The sequence below is a fragment of the Sinohyriopsis cumingii genome, chromosome 6, assembly GCF_028554795.1.
Source record: "Sinohyriopsis cumingii isolate HCF-2022 chromosome 6, ASM2855479v2, whole genome shotgun sequence".
Classification (NCBI taxonomy): domain Eukaryota; kingdom Metazoa; phylum Mollusca; class Bivalvia; order Unionida; family Unionidae; genus Sinohyriopsis; species Sinohyriopsis cumingii.
Window position 1 is genome coordinate 37,120,665 of NC_142966.1, and position 19,314 is coordinate 37,139,978.

At 37.9% G+C, this 19,314-nt stretch overlaps 1 protein-coding gene across 1 annotated transcript in view; it reads left to right on the top strand.

Moving 5' to 3' along the window:
* LOC149796723 (tryptophan 2,3-dioxygenase-like) overlaps positions 1-19,314 on the top strand; it is a 47,271-nt gene that overhangs the window by 11,622 nt on the left and 16,335 nt on the right. The window contains exons 3-6 of the mRNA XM_089961369.1: positions 2,295-2,385; positions 3,857-3,924; positions 4,703-4,768; positions 5,789-5,850. Of these exons, the coding sequence (XP_089817495.1) occupies positions 2,295-2,385; positions 3,857-3,924; positions 4,703-4,768; positions 5,789-5,850 (287 nt within the window). The remainder of the gene's footprint in view (positions 1-2,294; positions 2,386-3,856; positions 3,925-4,702; positions 4,769-5,788; positions 5,851-19,314) is intronic.

Below are 19,314 nucleotides of genomic sequence, written 5' to 3' on the forward strand. Positions count from 1 at the left end.
ATGATTGTGTATGGATGTATTTGTTTGTTTATTTGTTTGTTATCTGTTTCTAACCAGGTTAGAAACAATTCATTTAATCACTTATTTGTTCCTTGTCTGGGTCATCGCTTGAGGATAGCAATCGCCCGCTTTCACTTCTCTCAGATTGATGGTTTGTTATGCTGAAAAACAAGATACCATATCCGAAGGTAATATATATATCGCAGTACGTGACATCTGAAGACCTACGCGAGGGCACATTCCGATGCCAATAAAAAATTTCAACTGTATTGTCTCTATTTAAAAGAGATACAAATCAAATCCCTCAAGTGAAAGGATTGATTTAAACTGGTCCTTAACCATGTTACAAGAAGATTCAAAAGATATGGAACTAAAGAAATCAACAATAATTGATAGAATATATTGCGATGCGACGCGTTTTCTGTGATGAAAATAATTAAACCTTATGAGTCGGTATACTTATTTAATAATTTTTGAGTTTGGGTTATACAAGCTGTTTTAACTGCAGATAGGCAGAATATTGCTTTTGAAAATAACTTCCCAAGATAAAGAACTAGTATGAATAAATATGTATTGTTTGAATTAATACGATGCTTATTGTAATCAACCAACATAAAACTTTATCAAAACCATGAGTATAAAAGTTTGATTATTAAATGCTCATTTGTTTCTCCGTTAACTTTTCATTGTCAGAATCGTTCAGTATTTTACCAAACTGAACTCCCGCGCAACTTCATATTGCACTCATAACGGAACGACTTTTTGCTGTAAGCAAACAATGGACGCAGATGACCAGCACTTTTGTAAACAAATCATGTAAACTCACTTAGTAGGCGGTTTACAGTTTTGTTTGATTACATTTGTTTCTGTATGAACTAATGCAGATACTTCATGGACTGCCACATACCAGCTGCTTTGCTACATTCCGCGTTAACTTTGTTGATACAGTGTTTCGGATCGAGGCGGGAGACGCCAGATTTCATATAATTGATGGGTACCTACAAATAACATGCAAGTGACAAAGTATAAGCTGTCTTTTTTAGCTGTTAATAAGAATGGCAAAAAAATATACTTACAGCTTTACATCCTGAATTTCCTTTCTTAGTTCTGCAAATCCGAATTACATGAGCCATATCATGTGTTCTCACGCTTGATATCACATATCGAAATTGTACTGGACTTTTGACTACGTTCCAAGTGCAGTTACATCCTCCTTACTGCATTCATAACGAAATAAACATTAAATTCCATAACGTCTTTTTGATAATTGCAATTGAAAGACATCATATTTTTCCCACATTATAATTTTAAATATTCAATGACAGAACAGAAACACGCATCTCCCCATGTAATTCTACTATGATGCATTTCATGTAGAATTTGCACAGAAGAATCCAGTCCATAATCAAGAAATTTCGTAGAATCGAAAAAAATACCAAAATCTATTTATTTCAGATCTAACGAAAAATATTGTTGCAATTCGCATTCATTCACAATATGAATTTAAGTTTCAACTTTAAGTAGACCAAAACGCTATTTGTCTTCAAAAGTTACGTTTAGCGCACGCCTAAGTTCACAATTATCTTGGTGGAGTTATGTGCGCATTAATAATGTTGTTGTTCTGTACTGATGAGTCTGCGGTTGTGTATTTAGTGTGGAATACGACATACATACAATTACTTTGTTTCTTGTAGTGTATTTGGTAAAATTAATTAAGCCTTAGGTAGAATAAGAAAAATTAGCACATCATAAAATGGTTACTGCATTTGTATGGGAAAACATGAACTCGTTTTGTCGGATGGATATACTGCACTCCCAAGGTCGTGCAGTATTCCATCTGAAAAACTCGTTCATATTATCCCATATAAATTTTTTAACCAATAACTATTGGTGTAGATTTCAGTTTTTCTATTTTTCTTATTTAGATTTAGATAAAAACAGTTTGCCTGTATCCTTCTGAAACACTGAATGTGCATTTAGATATTTTTTTTACAATCTAAAATATCGTTCGTAGACACACAACACCGCTACTTATGTAAACCATGTCAGTACAAACCAATCAAAGTAGTATGACTAATGGTTATCATCTCAGAATCAGGCCCCTATTTTCTTCATTCTTGCATACACATATTTAGAAAGAATTTTAAGCAACTCTTGTCTCGCCGTAGATGACTCCAGACGGACAAACGCAGAGATGGGTAATAGAGTTCACGTTTTGGAACCATGGCTTTGTTTTGAATATTCTCTATTTTTCTTTATATATTACTTTGCTCATATATTTATTGTTGATTTAGATTAATCAGCTGTTGGACTGTCAATGGCCGGTAAGCAACGAACAAAAGAAGCCTGCGCACGACGAGCACCTCTTCATCATTGTACACCAAGGTAGGATGTTCTGCGTAATGCTTTTCCCCTTCAAGGGCTCTATTCAGTTATGGACAAGATGCTGGAGTGTGACCATCCACAACTTGTTTGAAATCAAAATCAGACCTTTTTATATTTGCTCGGGAAAAGATAGACATTTTAATACATTGTTAAAAACCTATTTACTTCTAATTTAGGTGAATTTGGCAGTAGTTGCACGAATGCGATACATAGTAACGGGATGACAGTCTTCCGATTAAGGATGTTATGACAATAATGTTTAATGTAATTATCTCAGACTGAGTTTCATCGGTAATGCTGCATAATCTTAGATAAAACAGATCATTTTTTATATGGTTAAACCACCATAAAAATCTTAAAATCCTCTATCACGATACTTTTATCCCAGTTCAATACATTTTGAAACTTTGTGGAAAATATTGTTGAAGATGCCATTTCCATTAAAACTACCATACAGGCGTGTTTTGAGGTCACCATGGCGCTAAAGTTTTCATAGAGTTGCGCATTTTGACATGTGATGGATGATAGACTGCGTTGCATTCTCAAATATATAATAGATTCTCCATTTTAATGTCATTAAACCCTTCATCATGTGATTACTCCGTTAGGTCGGTTAATAAGCTAGTATAATCATGTTCTTTATTAAAACTGTATTAACACACAAGGAATAACGTATCTGAATGTACTTATGGGTACTTTCTCAACACCTATTTCCTATTTGATTTAATGAACTCTGTATATTTTAGTCATGTGAGTGTGATCAATAGAAACGCCTATTTTATTTCATTAATTTGTTTAGCTATCTTATTTTTAATGAATTTCATTTGTGAAAATAAACGTTTCCTAAATTTGACCTTGAGTCTACTCAACATAAACACAGTTCTTAAAATTTTATTTCAAAGTGTAATTTCTTTGCAGTTGGGACCTTTGGTTAATCGGCCTTTTGTTTGTTTAAAGTGTGCCTAATCCTCAATTTTACTATCTATATCATCATCGCCATTCAACCAGTTAGATTTTATTATTTGCATTCACGAATGTGCTGCTCCCAAGATGGGGCTTTCGCTTCTTACGAAACGCCTCTGAGACATCTTCAAAATTATTATAGATATCCTCTTCTTGTGCTAACCTTGTGTATCAAGAAATTTTCAATAAAAAGCTTAAATCTTGAGTCATAATTCAAAGCAAATTTGACGTAAATAGCAACTCACAACTATATCCAAGAGTTCGTGCGATCGCGGGGTTGCTTAGTGTCTCATCTGGGAAGCAGTTTGATTCACTTCGTTATTTGCATACGTGATTTATTTAATGTTTTTCGCGGTAGGTTCTTGAACATTTAAAGAAAAATAAAACTCTTTAGCATAACCATTTGGTGTCTGGAAATATGTTCGATCTGAATTACTCTTTTACCCATGTTTTAGAATGGGTTAGCATTCCGTAAAAGCTCTGAATATAGAATGTCTCTCTCTTTCAGCTTTCGAGCTCTGGTTCAAACAGATTTTGTGTGAGCTAGATTCAGTTTGCAAGCTGTTTGAGTCTTTAGTAAGTACTGGTTTCTGTTAAAGGGTGTAAAACTCGTACGACGTGTTCCTTTACATCTTTGAAGCACTGGTAATGGAGCTTTATAGTGCTAACATGGACTGGTTTAAAGATCAATTTAAAAAACTTGTCTTCCCTTGCTGGGACATAAAATTTCCTTCAGATGTTCTGCTTAGTCCATATTACCCTTTCTGCTTAGTTCATATTAACCTTTCTGCTTAATTCATATAACCTTGTGTCAGTTCGGCCTTCATCGCTGCGAGAATCAAAGCCCAACAAAGGACCGGTAGCTGCAAGTTATCTTTCCAGTTACAGTATTGGCAGACCGAGATAACATCATTTTAAATTGTACGGATGGATTCGGTGCTGTCGTCCAATTAGTGATTCCTCCATTGATATAGATATTAAAGTGCGGTCCATTTCGGTTGAACTGTAAAAACACGACAGAGATTGTTGGAAATAAACAAGAAACGATTCCGTGAATCTATTTCCAAAACACGAATCCCCATCACCATAATGTCTCTAAATCTAGGATAAACAAAGTTTACAGTGATATTAGTATAGACCTGAGCACCTTATATTTCAATATTCCTTAAAAGAATAATTCCACCATGAAATAAAATTGCTTGTACTTACATATAGTAAATAGTGATAGATATCACACCCGTATTGTGTTTGTAAATTTTAATAATTAACTATTACAAATTATTTATTCAAAACATTACAATAATAAGCAATTTTTCTGTATCATGCGGTTGTCAATACATCTTTATATTTTTAGGTTTCGGACGACAGCAAGGCCTTTACTATTCGCATTAGACTGCAACGCATCAATTTGATTTTGAAGGTAAGCCACGGCACCGCCCTTTTACAGATTTCTGAAACTGTATCAGGATGTTTTTCCTATTCAGTTAGTGATGGCTTAGCATAACGTATTCTGCTCTTGTCAAATATGAACTATATTGCTCCCCACGCCTGTCGACGACACAGAAATATCAGGCAATAGACATTTGCAATATTACCCACACAAAAAATATGTCAAAAGATTTTTGTCACAATATAGTCTACTTGTTAGACCTTACATGGCATTTGCCGCATAGGAAAAGATTGAATAAATATGAAGAGTGATCAACTATGCTATTTATGAGCAATATTATCATAAATGTTATTTCAGAAATAAATAATAGTCACCCTTCTGGTTGATTTATTGTATTATAATCAGTTGAATCCATTGGAACTGAATAACGGGAGGAAAACAATCGTCCACACAACCAAGTACGTAGCAAACCAAACTCTCTCAAAACACACTCCTTCGGAGATAATATTTGTTCCGTAATGTTTATACACTTGTTTATTGTTCTCTGTCCAAATGGTAAACTTTGATATTATTTTATTCTGATCAATGACCGTCGTTTACGTTCCATTATACAAGGACATTTTTGCGTTAGGCTTCTGATCAAGCATTGTCACTTGCACTTTTTTTATCATATTACAAACAAAAAGTTAACAAAAGAATTGCAAAATCCCATATTTAAACAGAGTGTTACAAATATTTATTTGTACACAGGCTATTCGTGATCGTTAGAGCCAGTTCAGTTAAAGCTGTTCCTTCTTATATTTTTTTAGTGAAATAAAACTCTGTGCGTATCCTGTACGACGTTCGGTTTTTGGTTTCCTTACCATTCCAATGGCATCTGTTTCGGTTTTATTACCTTCGCGTGAAAGCAGCCTCTTTTACATTATAGAAGTACCAGTGATAGTTAGTCAAATGAAACAACAATAATAGGACAAAAACAGTTACGACGAAAGCGAATTGTGTATTATGAATAAGTAAACAGTCGAATCTTTCTTTTTTCTCTCCTTTTAGCTCATCCTGGAGCACTTCACAGTCATGGAAACCATGACTCCCATGGATTTTTTGGAATTCAGGTGAATATATTTTCGTCATGCTACAGTGAACTGCTTTTATCTCTATCACTTGATACTGTGTCTTCGAAGCGCCATCAACAAACAAGATAAACACAATTCAGAAGAAGAAAAAAATACAATAAATAAATGAAACAAACTAAAACAAACAGTTAATATTAAGGATCGTGATGATTGGTTAAAACGTTTGCGATAAAAGGGCAATAAATAAAAGAGCAAATTAATCATCCAGGGTTGTTTAATAGCCGAGGCTTTAAATATTTGCAGTTATTGAGTGTTTTGGTCGGAATCTCATCAGGTGTTTTTTGGTCGGAATCTCATCAGGTGTTTTGGTTGGAATCTCATACAATGTAATGATCATATCGAGCCGTATGTTATAAGTTACAGGTAATTTTTAATTCAAAAACTCTCAACATTAGAATATGTGAATCAGGGACTGACCCATCCTCGGATGATTGAACTCACTACAGCCTTTACATTGAAAGTAAATTTTTTCTTATTATTACCAAAACTGCTCTTCAAACTACAAGCGCCTCATTCAAGAGAAAATACACTACCGATTCGGATTGACTGGAGCATTTGTCTCTGCCGCATAAAGGCAACACGGTACCTTCCTAAAGCAGCCACGGTGTTCTCATCCGTTTTTGTCCTTAACTAAATCCAGTAAATAAACTGCACTGAGATTTCCTTTCTGCTCGAGGGACGGCCTTAATAATACGTTTACTGATTATATCCGGATAAATCGTACAGTGAAGCAATATGCTTCCATAGTGTTGGTTGTTAAATTAACACGGCCAATGTACGTATAAACGGATTTGTCATGCGGTTATTTGTATCATAGGCACGTGACATTCTTTGTGGTTAGTTCTGACGTTTGAGAATCCTGTCCTCTTTAAAACGCATTATAAGCAAAAGGTGCTCTACGAGAATCACCGGAAGTAGTAAATTTCACTCTTCCGAAAGGAGACACGTTTATAGTGCTATTTCTGTTTCTATAGATATTGTCCTCATTGTCGATTCCTCTTTGTTGTATATTTTCGCAAGTAAGAATACTTTATCAATGTTGAGGCTAGATCCGTGATATGATTCGGCCTTTGATCTTTTGTCTTTAAAGAAACATATTTTGCATTTGCGTTTGGGGTCACCCTCATATAAATATCACCGTTGACATACATTTACTTTTTATTAGCTATCTTCAGAAATTTCTTAAGCTGTTGTCTATGCAAGCAGTACCTTCAAACTTCAACATAACGTTTTTAACAACGGAAAATAATTCAAAACGGAGCTGCAGTTCAGAAATGTATAATAAAGCCTACTACTATACAACTCCCCTCAATGATGAAGTTTGTGATGATACTGAAATCAACTCTAAAATATATTCTTATTTCGATGCAGCTGTTGTCTACGAATTAATTTAATGCCTATCTTCAATAAGGTGCAGTTATATTTCACTTGTTTCCACGAAGGCATGTTAAGTTTTCTGTAAAAATATATTTTAGTCTTCGGTGTATGTTCTGTTAGATCTTATTATGTAGTCGTGAAGTTATGACGAAACAAATGTTTGGGTTTTTTACCACCATATATGGTTGGTTATCAGCATTTACAAAGATTCATTTAGGAAACTATGTCGAAATAGCAATTAAAGTAGAGGCACCTATCATTTTTTTTTCATGGTAGTTTTCCTAATATATCCCATAGCTTGCCGAAAGACTTTTAATTAACAGAGAATGTAATTTTAAAAAGCAGTAGATACAGAAACTGAAAAAGAATTATCTGTTTAAATACGATCTGAAAGAAACATACTCTCATTTGCTTAATATGTCTACATTTCAAGAACAATTCAAAATTCTTTATAATATGGACAAATCTGTACATGCATGCAGCCTGGATACACACTTTCAAACTTCTACGGAACTCACTGTAGATAAACGGTACATTCAGTGTTTTAAGTTTATAAGGAATAAAATTAGTCTAAATTCTTGTGATCCTTTTAAAAGAAAAGGTGTATATCATAAAATATCGTCCGTCTTTTCTTGTGTGCTTTTTGCCTAAGATTTTGAATTTTTTGCTACACAGTTTGCAATAGTTACATCAAAATGTTTCCAACTGATTTATTGTGGTGTTTCGATGTCATCGGTGGGTCTAACAAAGTGGATTGTCCACTGGGTAAAAATGTGATGTGTCTATGATAAATAATGTGAAAAGCCCAGAGACAGGTTTTAATACTTTTTCGTATCCTTCATCTTTGTTACTTGTTATGTTCGGAAAATATTTTCCTTCTCATATGTCTCCCTTTTCTCTTTACCTGCTTCCGACTTTCTACCTAATGTTAGTACTGCAAATACTGCTCTGTTGCTCCTGTTGTTTATTACGGCTGTTCGTTTATTAACTGCAACTGCAATATGTAAAGCGTAGACTCCCGACATCGAGACTGTAATTGGCAAAGATTAATTTGTTAACAAAAAATTGAGAATCTTGATCCTTGAACACTGGCACAAGACTTGGGAGATAGGGTTGTTGGTGGGGTAGAAGGCTGATATAATATTTTAAAGAAAACACAGCAACGTGCTCGGTCTTATTCTAAAGACTGCTGAAAGGGTTTGAATTGTAGAAGTTATTTGAATTTGCTTATTCACACATTTTCTTATTTTTTAGAAATGATTCAATACAGTAAAAGTGAGCAACATTTCGAAAGCTTCAGTACTTATCAGGATTTCAATAATAATTTCAAAATAGTGCTACGAATATTGTACATTTACAATCAGTTAAAATTGAAAACAAAACCTATTATCGGCGATCATAATTATTACATCAATTAGCCGTCTAAAAAAAAAAAACTCTGATTGTGAACATAGCAGTTTTACACCGTTTGAGGCCTGTCTATCGTGACGTTTAAAGTTATTTAACTATTTGAAACATGTCAATAAAATTGTATTCCTTTTTATTTGATCTTTTTATTTGATCCTTTGGCAGTAGATGCCACTCTTAACAGATATCTCTGTACCATTCATTTCAGGGGTTACTTATCTCTCTACCAATCATTTCAGAAGCTACTTATCTCTATACCAATACATTTCAGGGCCTACGTATCTCTCTATACCAATACATTTCAGGGGCTAATTATCTCTCTACTAATACATTTCAGGGGGTACGTATCTCTCTATACCAGGGGTGTCCAAAGTCCGGCCCGCGAGCCAATCACAGCCCGCGGTAAGATTTCATTCGGCCCGCAGCTTCGGTCATATAATGTATTATTTATGGCCCGCTAGCACGCGAACCCTTCTCCGCTCATTTCTGCCATGGCGACTGAAAAGTTAGTGTCAGCAAGAGCAGCAGGGGGGGCGAATCCTACAAAATACTTTTCCGAGATACCCCTTCCACTGAAACTTTTCCCGATAGAAGCGTTATTTCGACGAAATAACACTTTTATTCAGAAAACGAGACAAAAAAAAATGTCCCTGAAAATGCTTTGTATTTCCGCTGATATAACGCGAGTTACTTCAATAAATCCGACTCGTATCCGACATAATTTCCACGGCGAGGTATCATCGAAAAATCAGGTGTAGTTTGCGCCCCCCTGCTGCTCTACGAAATGAGTTTCCAAGGAAACATTTTTATGTTAACCATACAATGTATCAAGTCCGATACGGTATCGTGTCCGCGGGTCGTGTAAATTTATTGTTACAAATCCATGCGGGGTTCTTTGAGCGCGACTAAAGAAATTTTTGAATTTATTTATGTCCATATCACCGCTACACCATGTCTGATGAATGTTTCTCAGCGTGTGAACATCAACTCCATTAAACACCGCAAGAAGATTACAGTTGTCTCTAATTACTTTAGGTATTTGTGTGTAACGTTGAGTAACATAAATGACATCGGTGTTTTTATGACGACCCCGGGAAAATATTCTTGCAGGATTTTTTTGCTTGTCCAGCATCACATCATCATACACTACTAGGTTATTTATTTTCCCGTCGAGGTCTTCCACGGACGGAGCTTCTTCAATATCAGTTATAAATTCAACAACATCCTCGCCGTCTTCACTCAGCGCTTTTGCATTCTCATTAAAATCTTTTATAACATCATAACAACGTTGATCATCCACAGACGGAGCTATCAAGTATAGTTTGTCCCATTTCATCCACTTCATTATCATGTTCAGTAGCAGTTGCGTTTTACCTGATCCTGACGGTCCTATGATGATCATTCTGATAGAATTTGGTAGCACGGAATTATGCTTGACTGGTTCTTTCCTTCGCGTCGCAGAAAAATCAGTGATCTCCATTTGTATATAAGGAATAATAATTATGGATCTATATTGTGTAAAGTGTAAGGCACGAACCCCTACAAACGACATAACAACCATTACAACAAAAAATAACAGACAAGCACTCTCTGGTAAGTGTGCGCGATGTGGCACAAAAAAATTTAGATTTCAAAAAAAAAGCCTGACAAAGTCAGCGGAGGTGACATCGCAGCAACCCTCGGACGACTTCCAGGTACCCCTTGGGCTAAATATCCCGGAGAAAAACATCTCCCAGGATACAATTACTGCGGTCCAGGGACACGACTAGATATCAGACTTGATGAACAATCTAAACCAAAACCGGGAGAGTATCCGATAAACGCTATCGACGCAGCGTGTCACATACATGATGTTGCTTATCGAAGTAAAGATCTGCAAGACAGGCATATCGCGGATGTGAAATTAATTCATGCACTAAGCGCCATAAAAAATAAATCATTTAAGGAGTCACTCGCTAATTGGTTAATAAGATCAGCGATGAAATCTAAATTAGCATTAGGCGCTGGATAATTAATAACAATGGAAGCGATTTATTATTCCCCAATCGGATACTGGAGAGGTAACTCAGCAATTAATAAACTCGCCAGCGCAGCAAAAGTAACACGCAAGGTTGCCAAAAAATGGCTGTCAAAACAAGCAATATGGCAAATCTACTTACCACCACCTCGACAAATCAACTTTGCACATTTTGATGTTAGTACCCCCAATGAAGTTCATCAGGCTGACATACTATTCCTGCCTCATGATACTGTCCGTAGAAAAACATACAAATACGCGCTAACAGTAGTTGATGTTGCCAGTAGATACAAAGAAGCAGAACCGTTAGCGACTAAAACAGCGTCCGAAGTCGCCTCTGCGTTTAAACGAATTTATCAGCGAGGACCTCTAAACTGGCCACGATTATTACAAGTTGATCCTGGCAAGGAATTTCAGGGCGCGGTATCATCACTGACAAAGCAGCATAACGTTGTTATACGACGAGGGCATACTGAAATTCATCGGGATCAGGCAATTGTTGAGCGATTTAATAGAACACTCGCTGAGAGATTATTCGGATACCAGTACGCGAGGGAATTCATTTACGATACGAGATCTCGTGAATGGGTTGCAAGACTGCCAAACGTGATAGCCGCACTGAATAATGAAATTACCAGAACAACAAACATGAGACCTGTAAATGCAATCACAAAAAAATATATACCCCGCGTCAGTGAACGTGTTTCAACGCGGCCAACGACGCTAGCGTCCCCGTTGCTGGGTAATGTCACCGTTAGGTATTTATACGAACCCGGCGAACTCGAAGGAGGAAAAAAAAGGGCAACTGATCCTATATGGAGCGTTACAACACATAAGATATCTAGCATAACCAGATCAACTGGAAGAAACGCAATCTACAGATTAGATTCGACTGCTCCTCAGCGTGGATTCACACGCGAGCAACTTCAGGTGATTCCCACGGATACACAATTACCACCTCGATCGCTTAAATAACTGCAGCAACACCTCTGCGTCGATTACACTCAAGACAGGTCAGCATTACATTTTCACGCGTATGACCGAGATTGCTGTCTATTCTATCCACCGTAAATTGTCTTGGGTCGTTTTTCGGATACTGCCACAGCAATAAACAATTACAACTCGCGCAGTGATTATTCTGACGCTCACGTAACGACAACACAGCGTTGATATCTAGGTTAAACTCTCTATTATTTTTCTTGTCGCTTTGTCGGTAACTGTCTAATTTTTTTCTTATTTGATCTTTTTGCGTTAACTCAACAACGGCTGACTTCGTTGACGTATCTAATACAATTCTTCGTAACTGAGCCATCTTTCTTACTCTGGACACGGCTAAATAAACTAAATTTGACCATTCGATGCGGTCATCAACGATCCAAACAGTTGTATCAGAAATAGTTAATCCTTGTGCTGAATGAATCGTCATAGCATATCCTAGTGTCCACGGTGATTTATTTATTGCTAATGCATCTTCGACCGCATCGACGTTAACTGTTACTATATCATTCAATACTAAATTTTGTTTCTCTGGTTTTCCGGGAATATCAACATCAATATTCTGCAATCGTGTATCATCTGGTCTATAACATAACGGCACTTCCAACGTTGGAAATTTCTGCCGCTGTAACTGAAATAGTCGCCGCTGAAGTGTATCTCTGACTGATTTTCTACTTGCAACAATTAAATCATCTGGTTTCCACGCCGTTAAAAAGTTATCAAATGAAGTCTCTGGAATTATTTCACGCATTATTTCACATTGGACTTTATTGGTTTGTAGCCTAATTAGTTTTTTAAACTCCTTTAATGTGTCATCAAGCGCTCTGATGTCATCACGCATTTCCTCGTAATAATCAACAAACGTTTTCAACCATTCGTGGGGAGATTCGCCGACAAATGGTGGTGGTTGACCATGATCGCCGCACATCACAACTGCGGTATTTTTCGTTAACAACCACGTCAGGAACCGTTGTAATGTATCCAGCGGCACAGTGTCTATTTCATCCCAGATGATTTTCTCCGGGATATACTTCGTTCCCATTCGCGTAGGAGTCCATGTACCGCCGCTGTATTTGAAAAAGCCGTGATAAGTGCAGGCCTTTACTCCGCGTTGTATCATTTCTCTGGCAAGTCTGTGTGTTGGTGTTAGCACGACCAAATCAGAACCGCGGAATAGTTCGATTGCACGAGTTGTCTTACCACAGCCTCCAGGTCCGTTCAAATAAACTGTTCTGTGTCTAGCAATTGGATCGTACACAGAAGTCAACGACAAAGTTGTCCACGACAAGGTTGTTGATTTACGATATTCATCTTTAATTTCAACATCAGCTGATTCACAGTACGCGTGCAACTCTTCCTTTTTTACTCGCCATGTTCCCCATTGATCATCCGATGTTGGTAAATCTAACGCTGTTAAATCGTCTTCGTTAATATAAAACGAATCTGTTGCAACCCTTACCGCGAAGGGAACTCTATTCACCATCGACAATAAATTTATAGAAACATAAGCCAGCATAGAGGATCTCAAATGAGTGTACTGAGCTGAATCACCGTCGATATAACTAACAACTGTTCCTAATCGTTTTCCAGGCATCCCCGGCAATGATATTATTATATCCTCGCGGCTACAAAATGTATCTTTCGCAGTAGTATCAGCGATAATGAAATTTAATTCTTCTTCATCCATAATTAATCGACTGTGATGTCGTTTATGATCATATGCTCCACCTTGAGTAAATTTACCTATCAATCTTCGGCCGAGATCTTTACAGTTGCGCTCATCATGTTTATACGCCAGTGTGCGTAATTCTTCTTCAGACGCTGTAGGATAATTTAATTTTAAGTCAGAATAACACGCAGTATCAGTTGGAGTTGGTAACCAAACTGAGGTTTGTTTTGAGTAACAAATAATCCCCTCACTGACAACAACAGATGTTAGTATTGTTTTGTCAACCATAAACCGCAACAACGAAAACGGCACCCACTTCCTTTCGTGGAAATGTCTGCCAAACCAAGCATAATTAATAGGATGTAACCGTGTTGCAAATTCGAACGATTCCACGCGAGCAAATCCAGTCAGGTCAAAATCAGGTAAAGGTCCGTTAATAGCTACTCTTGTCATTAAATTTGTGGGATGTCCAAATCGTTTAAAGTATTCAGCGCATTCACCACGGCCAAGAAAACTTCCTGGATAGCACGCAATCATATCCACCGATACCATATTATCACTAACAAATACACTATTCCATAAACCGCCGTGTCCGTATTCGATGCAACTCTGCTGAACATTCTCGAGAAAACTCTTCATGGTTGGTTTCCAATTATTTTTTTGTCGTGCTATATGTGCGGCAACACTTGGAACAGTAAAACAATTAGTTAGTAATTGATCAACTTGCTCAGTTGAATATTTTTCTGTGAGCGCTTTCATTTCATTTTGTAACTCCGCAGTTCTATATATTTCTCCGTTCGGGGTCACGAACTGGTCATAATCACCAACTTCAGAACTTCTAAACAACCATACCGATACCGGATCGGTTTTACTCATTTGATAAATACAATCAAACATACCCGCGGAATAATACCTTATAACACGATCGCGTGGAAATATTTTAACTGATTCCGTCCAGGCGTGGCTGTTATGATCAATAATTGTTATTGAAGCTCCACTACGGTTGTATTTCGATTTATACAATTCCTCGCCTGTTAGTGATAATACCGTTATAGGAAATCTTAATAATTTTTCTAGCGCGGCAACATCCTTAATTGTGGCCCCTACATCTTTGACTCGATTAGCCCATGTTGTTATTTTATTTTTTCTGATCTCAGTTAGACCATTTCCACGTGCTGCGTTTTTAAAATGTTCCATTACTCGCTCAGCTACACAATTTAACACCACTGATGTTTTCATTGGCGTGAGTTTATCTACACTTGGTTTCTTTATCGGATATATTCCGTAAACGACTGCAGTTACTGGATACGATCTGGCGTAATACGGTATATCAACCCCCGTCAACATTCCTGGTCTAGAATTATTGCTCAACAAAATAGTTTTCCTTTTAATGTCAAGGATAGGATCATTTTTATCACGGATAATCCACGTGTCATCGTCGTTTTCGTTGACCACTTTGATAATAAATTTTATCTGTATGAAATATCTTCTATCGTCGAGATACCCAATTATGTTACGCGCGATTGTATCGTTCATGGTAGCATCAATGATAACGCTCGCGTCGGGGATAATTTTATATGTCGACCACACATGTGCGGCACCATCACGACGAAACTCTTCCTTGGCATTCTTGATAACACCAAGCAGTTCCTTTAACTCTCTTCGTCGTGGATCAGCGGTTAACCGGTCAAGATCGAATCGAGAACCTGATACGGGTTTTATTCTGGATAGTCTTTCAAATTCCTCCATATTATAATTAAGACAAGTATTTAAATAGACAAAAATATTATATATAATGAACGGAAACTCAAAGAGTTTCTCTGAAAGTCTAAGGACTTCTCATGCAAAGCATTTCTCATGCAAGTGGATCAAACTAAATTCATCAGAGCCGTGTAACAGACGTTGCAGAGGCGAATACTGTGGACAACATGCTCAACAGGTCCGCGGTGGGAGTCTAGGACCGATACCGTGTATCAGATGCGGCATTGGAGTACGAGGAAAAACTCAATTATGTTCAGCGTGTGGGGGAAAACGCTATCGAGAACTAAAACGGTATTATGATAAAAAAAATCCAGCCTCGAACGCTCTCACGGAGCGTGATTACATAAATAAGTTTTCAGGCAAATTATGAATTAGACAAATGATTTGCTTATAGTATAATGAATCAAGAATTCACCCCCGAACAAGAATTTGTTCCACATCCAACTATTCCAAATTATGAGGCAAACCGAGATGGCACGGTGCGACACTGCACGCGAAGACGACCAGTTGGTACAGTTGATAATGCTGGTTATTTAAGATTTACTGCCACGTGTTCAAAGAGGTATTTATGTCATCGTTTCGTCTATGAGGTTTTTAACGGAGTGATCCCTAAGGGTTTTGTCATTGATCACATTAACGGTAACATACTTGATAACTCTATAAACAATCTTCGCGTGGTCACTCAGAGCAAGAACTGCCTACTGGGTAACACAGGGCGTTGTAAAACAGTTGCAAGAAGAGCTATTAAATCTATAAACGAAGGTGAAGAAATTGTATTCCAGTCAATAAACGCCGCCAGTAGGTATTTCGGTATTTGTTCACCTGTTGTACAGCATGTCGCAACCGGGATCTACAAAACAGCATTTTCCAAGAAGCTCAAACAGAAGATTTCATTCTGTTATATCATTGACAACAACGATAACTCAGTATAAGAAAAAAAAACGAAGAGTTTCTCGTGCATTTAAAAATATAAAAATATATAATAATATGAATCACGAAAACATAAATGTCATAATTGTTGAACTCGAAAAATTGCAACAGCGGGGTTTTAATATTTTACTAGACACTGAAACAATTATGTCAGATTTTGAATCCTTGAATGAGCTATCACGGTCCGGGAAGAACAATCTCCCTGCCAGATATAGGTTCATTAAGGGTTTGCAAGATCGCATTTACAGATCGCTTGCCACGATAACGTCCAATCAGGTATCTGAATTTATTCCACTGTGCCATGCAGTTGAGAAGATCAGGCTTGAATTGTCATCCGAGTATGAGACTCGAAAATTAATTAACACCAGGGTGAGACTGTTAAAAGGGTATATAAAGAATTCAGACGCGGAAATGCCAGGCATTTCCGACACAAATACTAGTATTTGTGACGCCGAAGAAGTATAAATACCACCGCGTGCACGCCAGCGTGGAAATGTCGAGTTGAGAAATTCAAAGAATTTCCAGGGTAAAAAAAAAGTGTATTATTTTTTTTGCCTTGGAATTTCTCAACTCGAAGAGTTTCTCATCGATGAGTGTTCAGGATTTGCTTGAGCGTTTCAACATCAATACAACAATGAGAATAGTTCATAATCTGTTCTCGTTGACACCAAGCTGTGATCATATGATTTTGCTGTAGCTGTGTTAATTGTGACGACGTCAACAAGAAGTCTTCGTCGCCGTACACGTCAACGATTATTCGAACGGGGAAATACTGTCCCGAGAAGTCCCTTGGACTTCCAGAGAAACTCTTTGAGTTTCCAGAAACGCTAGCGTTTCCAAATGCGGTTTTTATTGCCTCGTGAAGAATTTGCTTATCATGAATATGAACTCGTGCGTGAATGTACTCACACATTATACACAACCGTTTTTTTTAAATGCGCGCCTGCGTGCTAAGCACTCGCACGAGAAACTCTTCGAGTTTCCAACGATGCCGGTTTTGATAACCACTTGGCGATGCTAGCATGAGAAGTCCCTTGGACGAGAAATGCAAAGCATTTCCAGGGAAACTCTTCGAGTTTCCACGCCCAGTAGAGCATTTTAGGATTTCACCAGTAAGTTCACCGAGATTGTCTCGCCACGCAGGTCCAACAAATCCCCCCGTTGGTCGACGAGTTTGAAATTTATCGTTGACAACCACGGATTATTACACCGCAGATAGACCACATTGATTGGTTCTTGCACAATCAGAAAACCGGGGGGGTCTTTTGGTGTGAACGTATACAGGATAAACCCCTGCGTCGCCGTCGTAGTGTCAGCGCTAGCGCTGTAACTGCCATCGATGACGTCACATACAAGATTGACCGCGATAACATCTGTGATATTTACGATCCCGGGTGAGATGTGTCTGCCATCGGATGCTGTACTGTTGTCGTGTCTTAAAATAACAGGTTGTGGTTTTGTTCGCGTGTACGTGGCAGAAATATCTTCGAAAGATTCCGCGATGAGATCCTGGACTGATTTTCTCAGCGTGTGCGCGTTATATCCAGGAAGTTTAAAATCTGGAATATCCTTCACGGGAATACCAAATCAGGCTGCAAACTCCGATCTGTTTTGGTTTCCGTAATCGCCCTTGAGATTCAGTAGATACTGAATTATTTTTTGATTTATAATTCCATCGCGGATGCGAGTTTGTTTAGTTTTTCTATGGCTGTGATAATTTTATCGCGTGAACTGCTTGTAGAAACGCTAGCGTTTCCAGTTCCCGAACTGCTTGTAGAAACGCTAGCGTTTCCAGTTCCACTTGTTAAATCAGAAATATAATCTTGAAAATATACTCGTAACAGTTCTAGCTGTTGTTTATGTGCTTGTTTGATCGGATTAAAAAACTGAGCTTCTATATCTTCTGGAAGGTAAGGATGGTATTTCCCGCTCGTGAAAGCTGCCCCTATTATATCTACGGGAATTCTAGGTGATGTTGAAAACCAGGCTTCTCCTGATTGTAATTGATCTGAAAATAATAAATAATTGCCGTACACGAGGTCGTGTAGTTCTTGTTTATCGGTCTCGAAATCTGATTTTTTGGGGGGGGGGTGGGCCCGGTTCGACCTCGGGTCGTTTTTGTGGCCATCCTAATACGGTCCTGATTGAGCTGTTATAAATATCCACGGCGTATCCCGGTGTTGAGATTTCAATGACCGCAGACAGCGTTGGTTCATGAGCTGTTATAGATATTTTGGCTTCCTTGCCGGTGATTCGTTTTATTTGGTGTTGTATCTCATTGTTGATTTCTTCGATCTGATAACTCCCAGTGGGTAGCGTAATTGTATCCCAGTCGAATTCGTCAGAGTCGGCTTTGGTTTTCCACGAAAACACAAACGAATTATTTGGCTGCTGACCACCAAATGATTCCGACCTGACATTAGGCCAGCTGTGATACGCACTGAGCTTCGACAACGCGATTTCATTCACGGCAATTGGAGTTCGAAAATTAATGCTGAATTGTGGTGTCGTCGAGGACACTGAGATCATTGTGGTCCTTACCGGTGTTGTGTTTGTGACTATTTGTTGAAGCAGTTCCTGTGGCGTTGCCATCAGTGACATTATTTATTTGTTTAGTTTTCAAATAGTCATTGTACGCATCTGACATTAGTTTGAATTCAGAATCTGATATCAACGCAGCGTCGCTGGATTGCGCGTCTAACGATGATGATATCAGCGATGATAATTTCTGATATGCGGTCGTGGCTGTATTTAATTTTGTCGTGTAATCGTGTAATTTTGTGTTAGCACACGAGGATATTTTTTTTGCTATGATGCCGAAAACTCCTGCCGTGGTTGTGGTCGCACAAACAGAGATCGTGGCCGCGACTGCAATTACCGGAGTGACCGCTGATAGTATTACTCCCGCGGATGCAACAACGGCAGATACTGAATAAACCGCGATGTCTAACACTGTTATGCGTCTGCGGTATTTTTTTACTTTTTGACTGGTTACTTCGATGACAGTTTTTAACTCAGATTGCCACTCACGGACTTGATTGTATCTATACGCGGATGCTTCCATTATTACTTTACCCGGTGACCAATTAAGGTGTTTCGGCGACAAATTCCAAACAATACAAGTAATTAACTGTGTCTAATCCTCCCCGATTTTCGGCTTCCAGCGTAAAAGTTTCTTCGGTTCTTTTGTTTATCACCACAGACGCAACTCGGGAAAACCTGTTAGTTAAATCATGTCTGGTAGTTATCTTAAATTCTACAGCAGAGAGTACTGTCAGTCTGTATA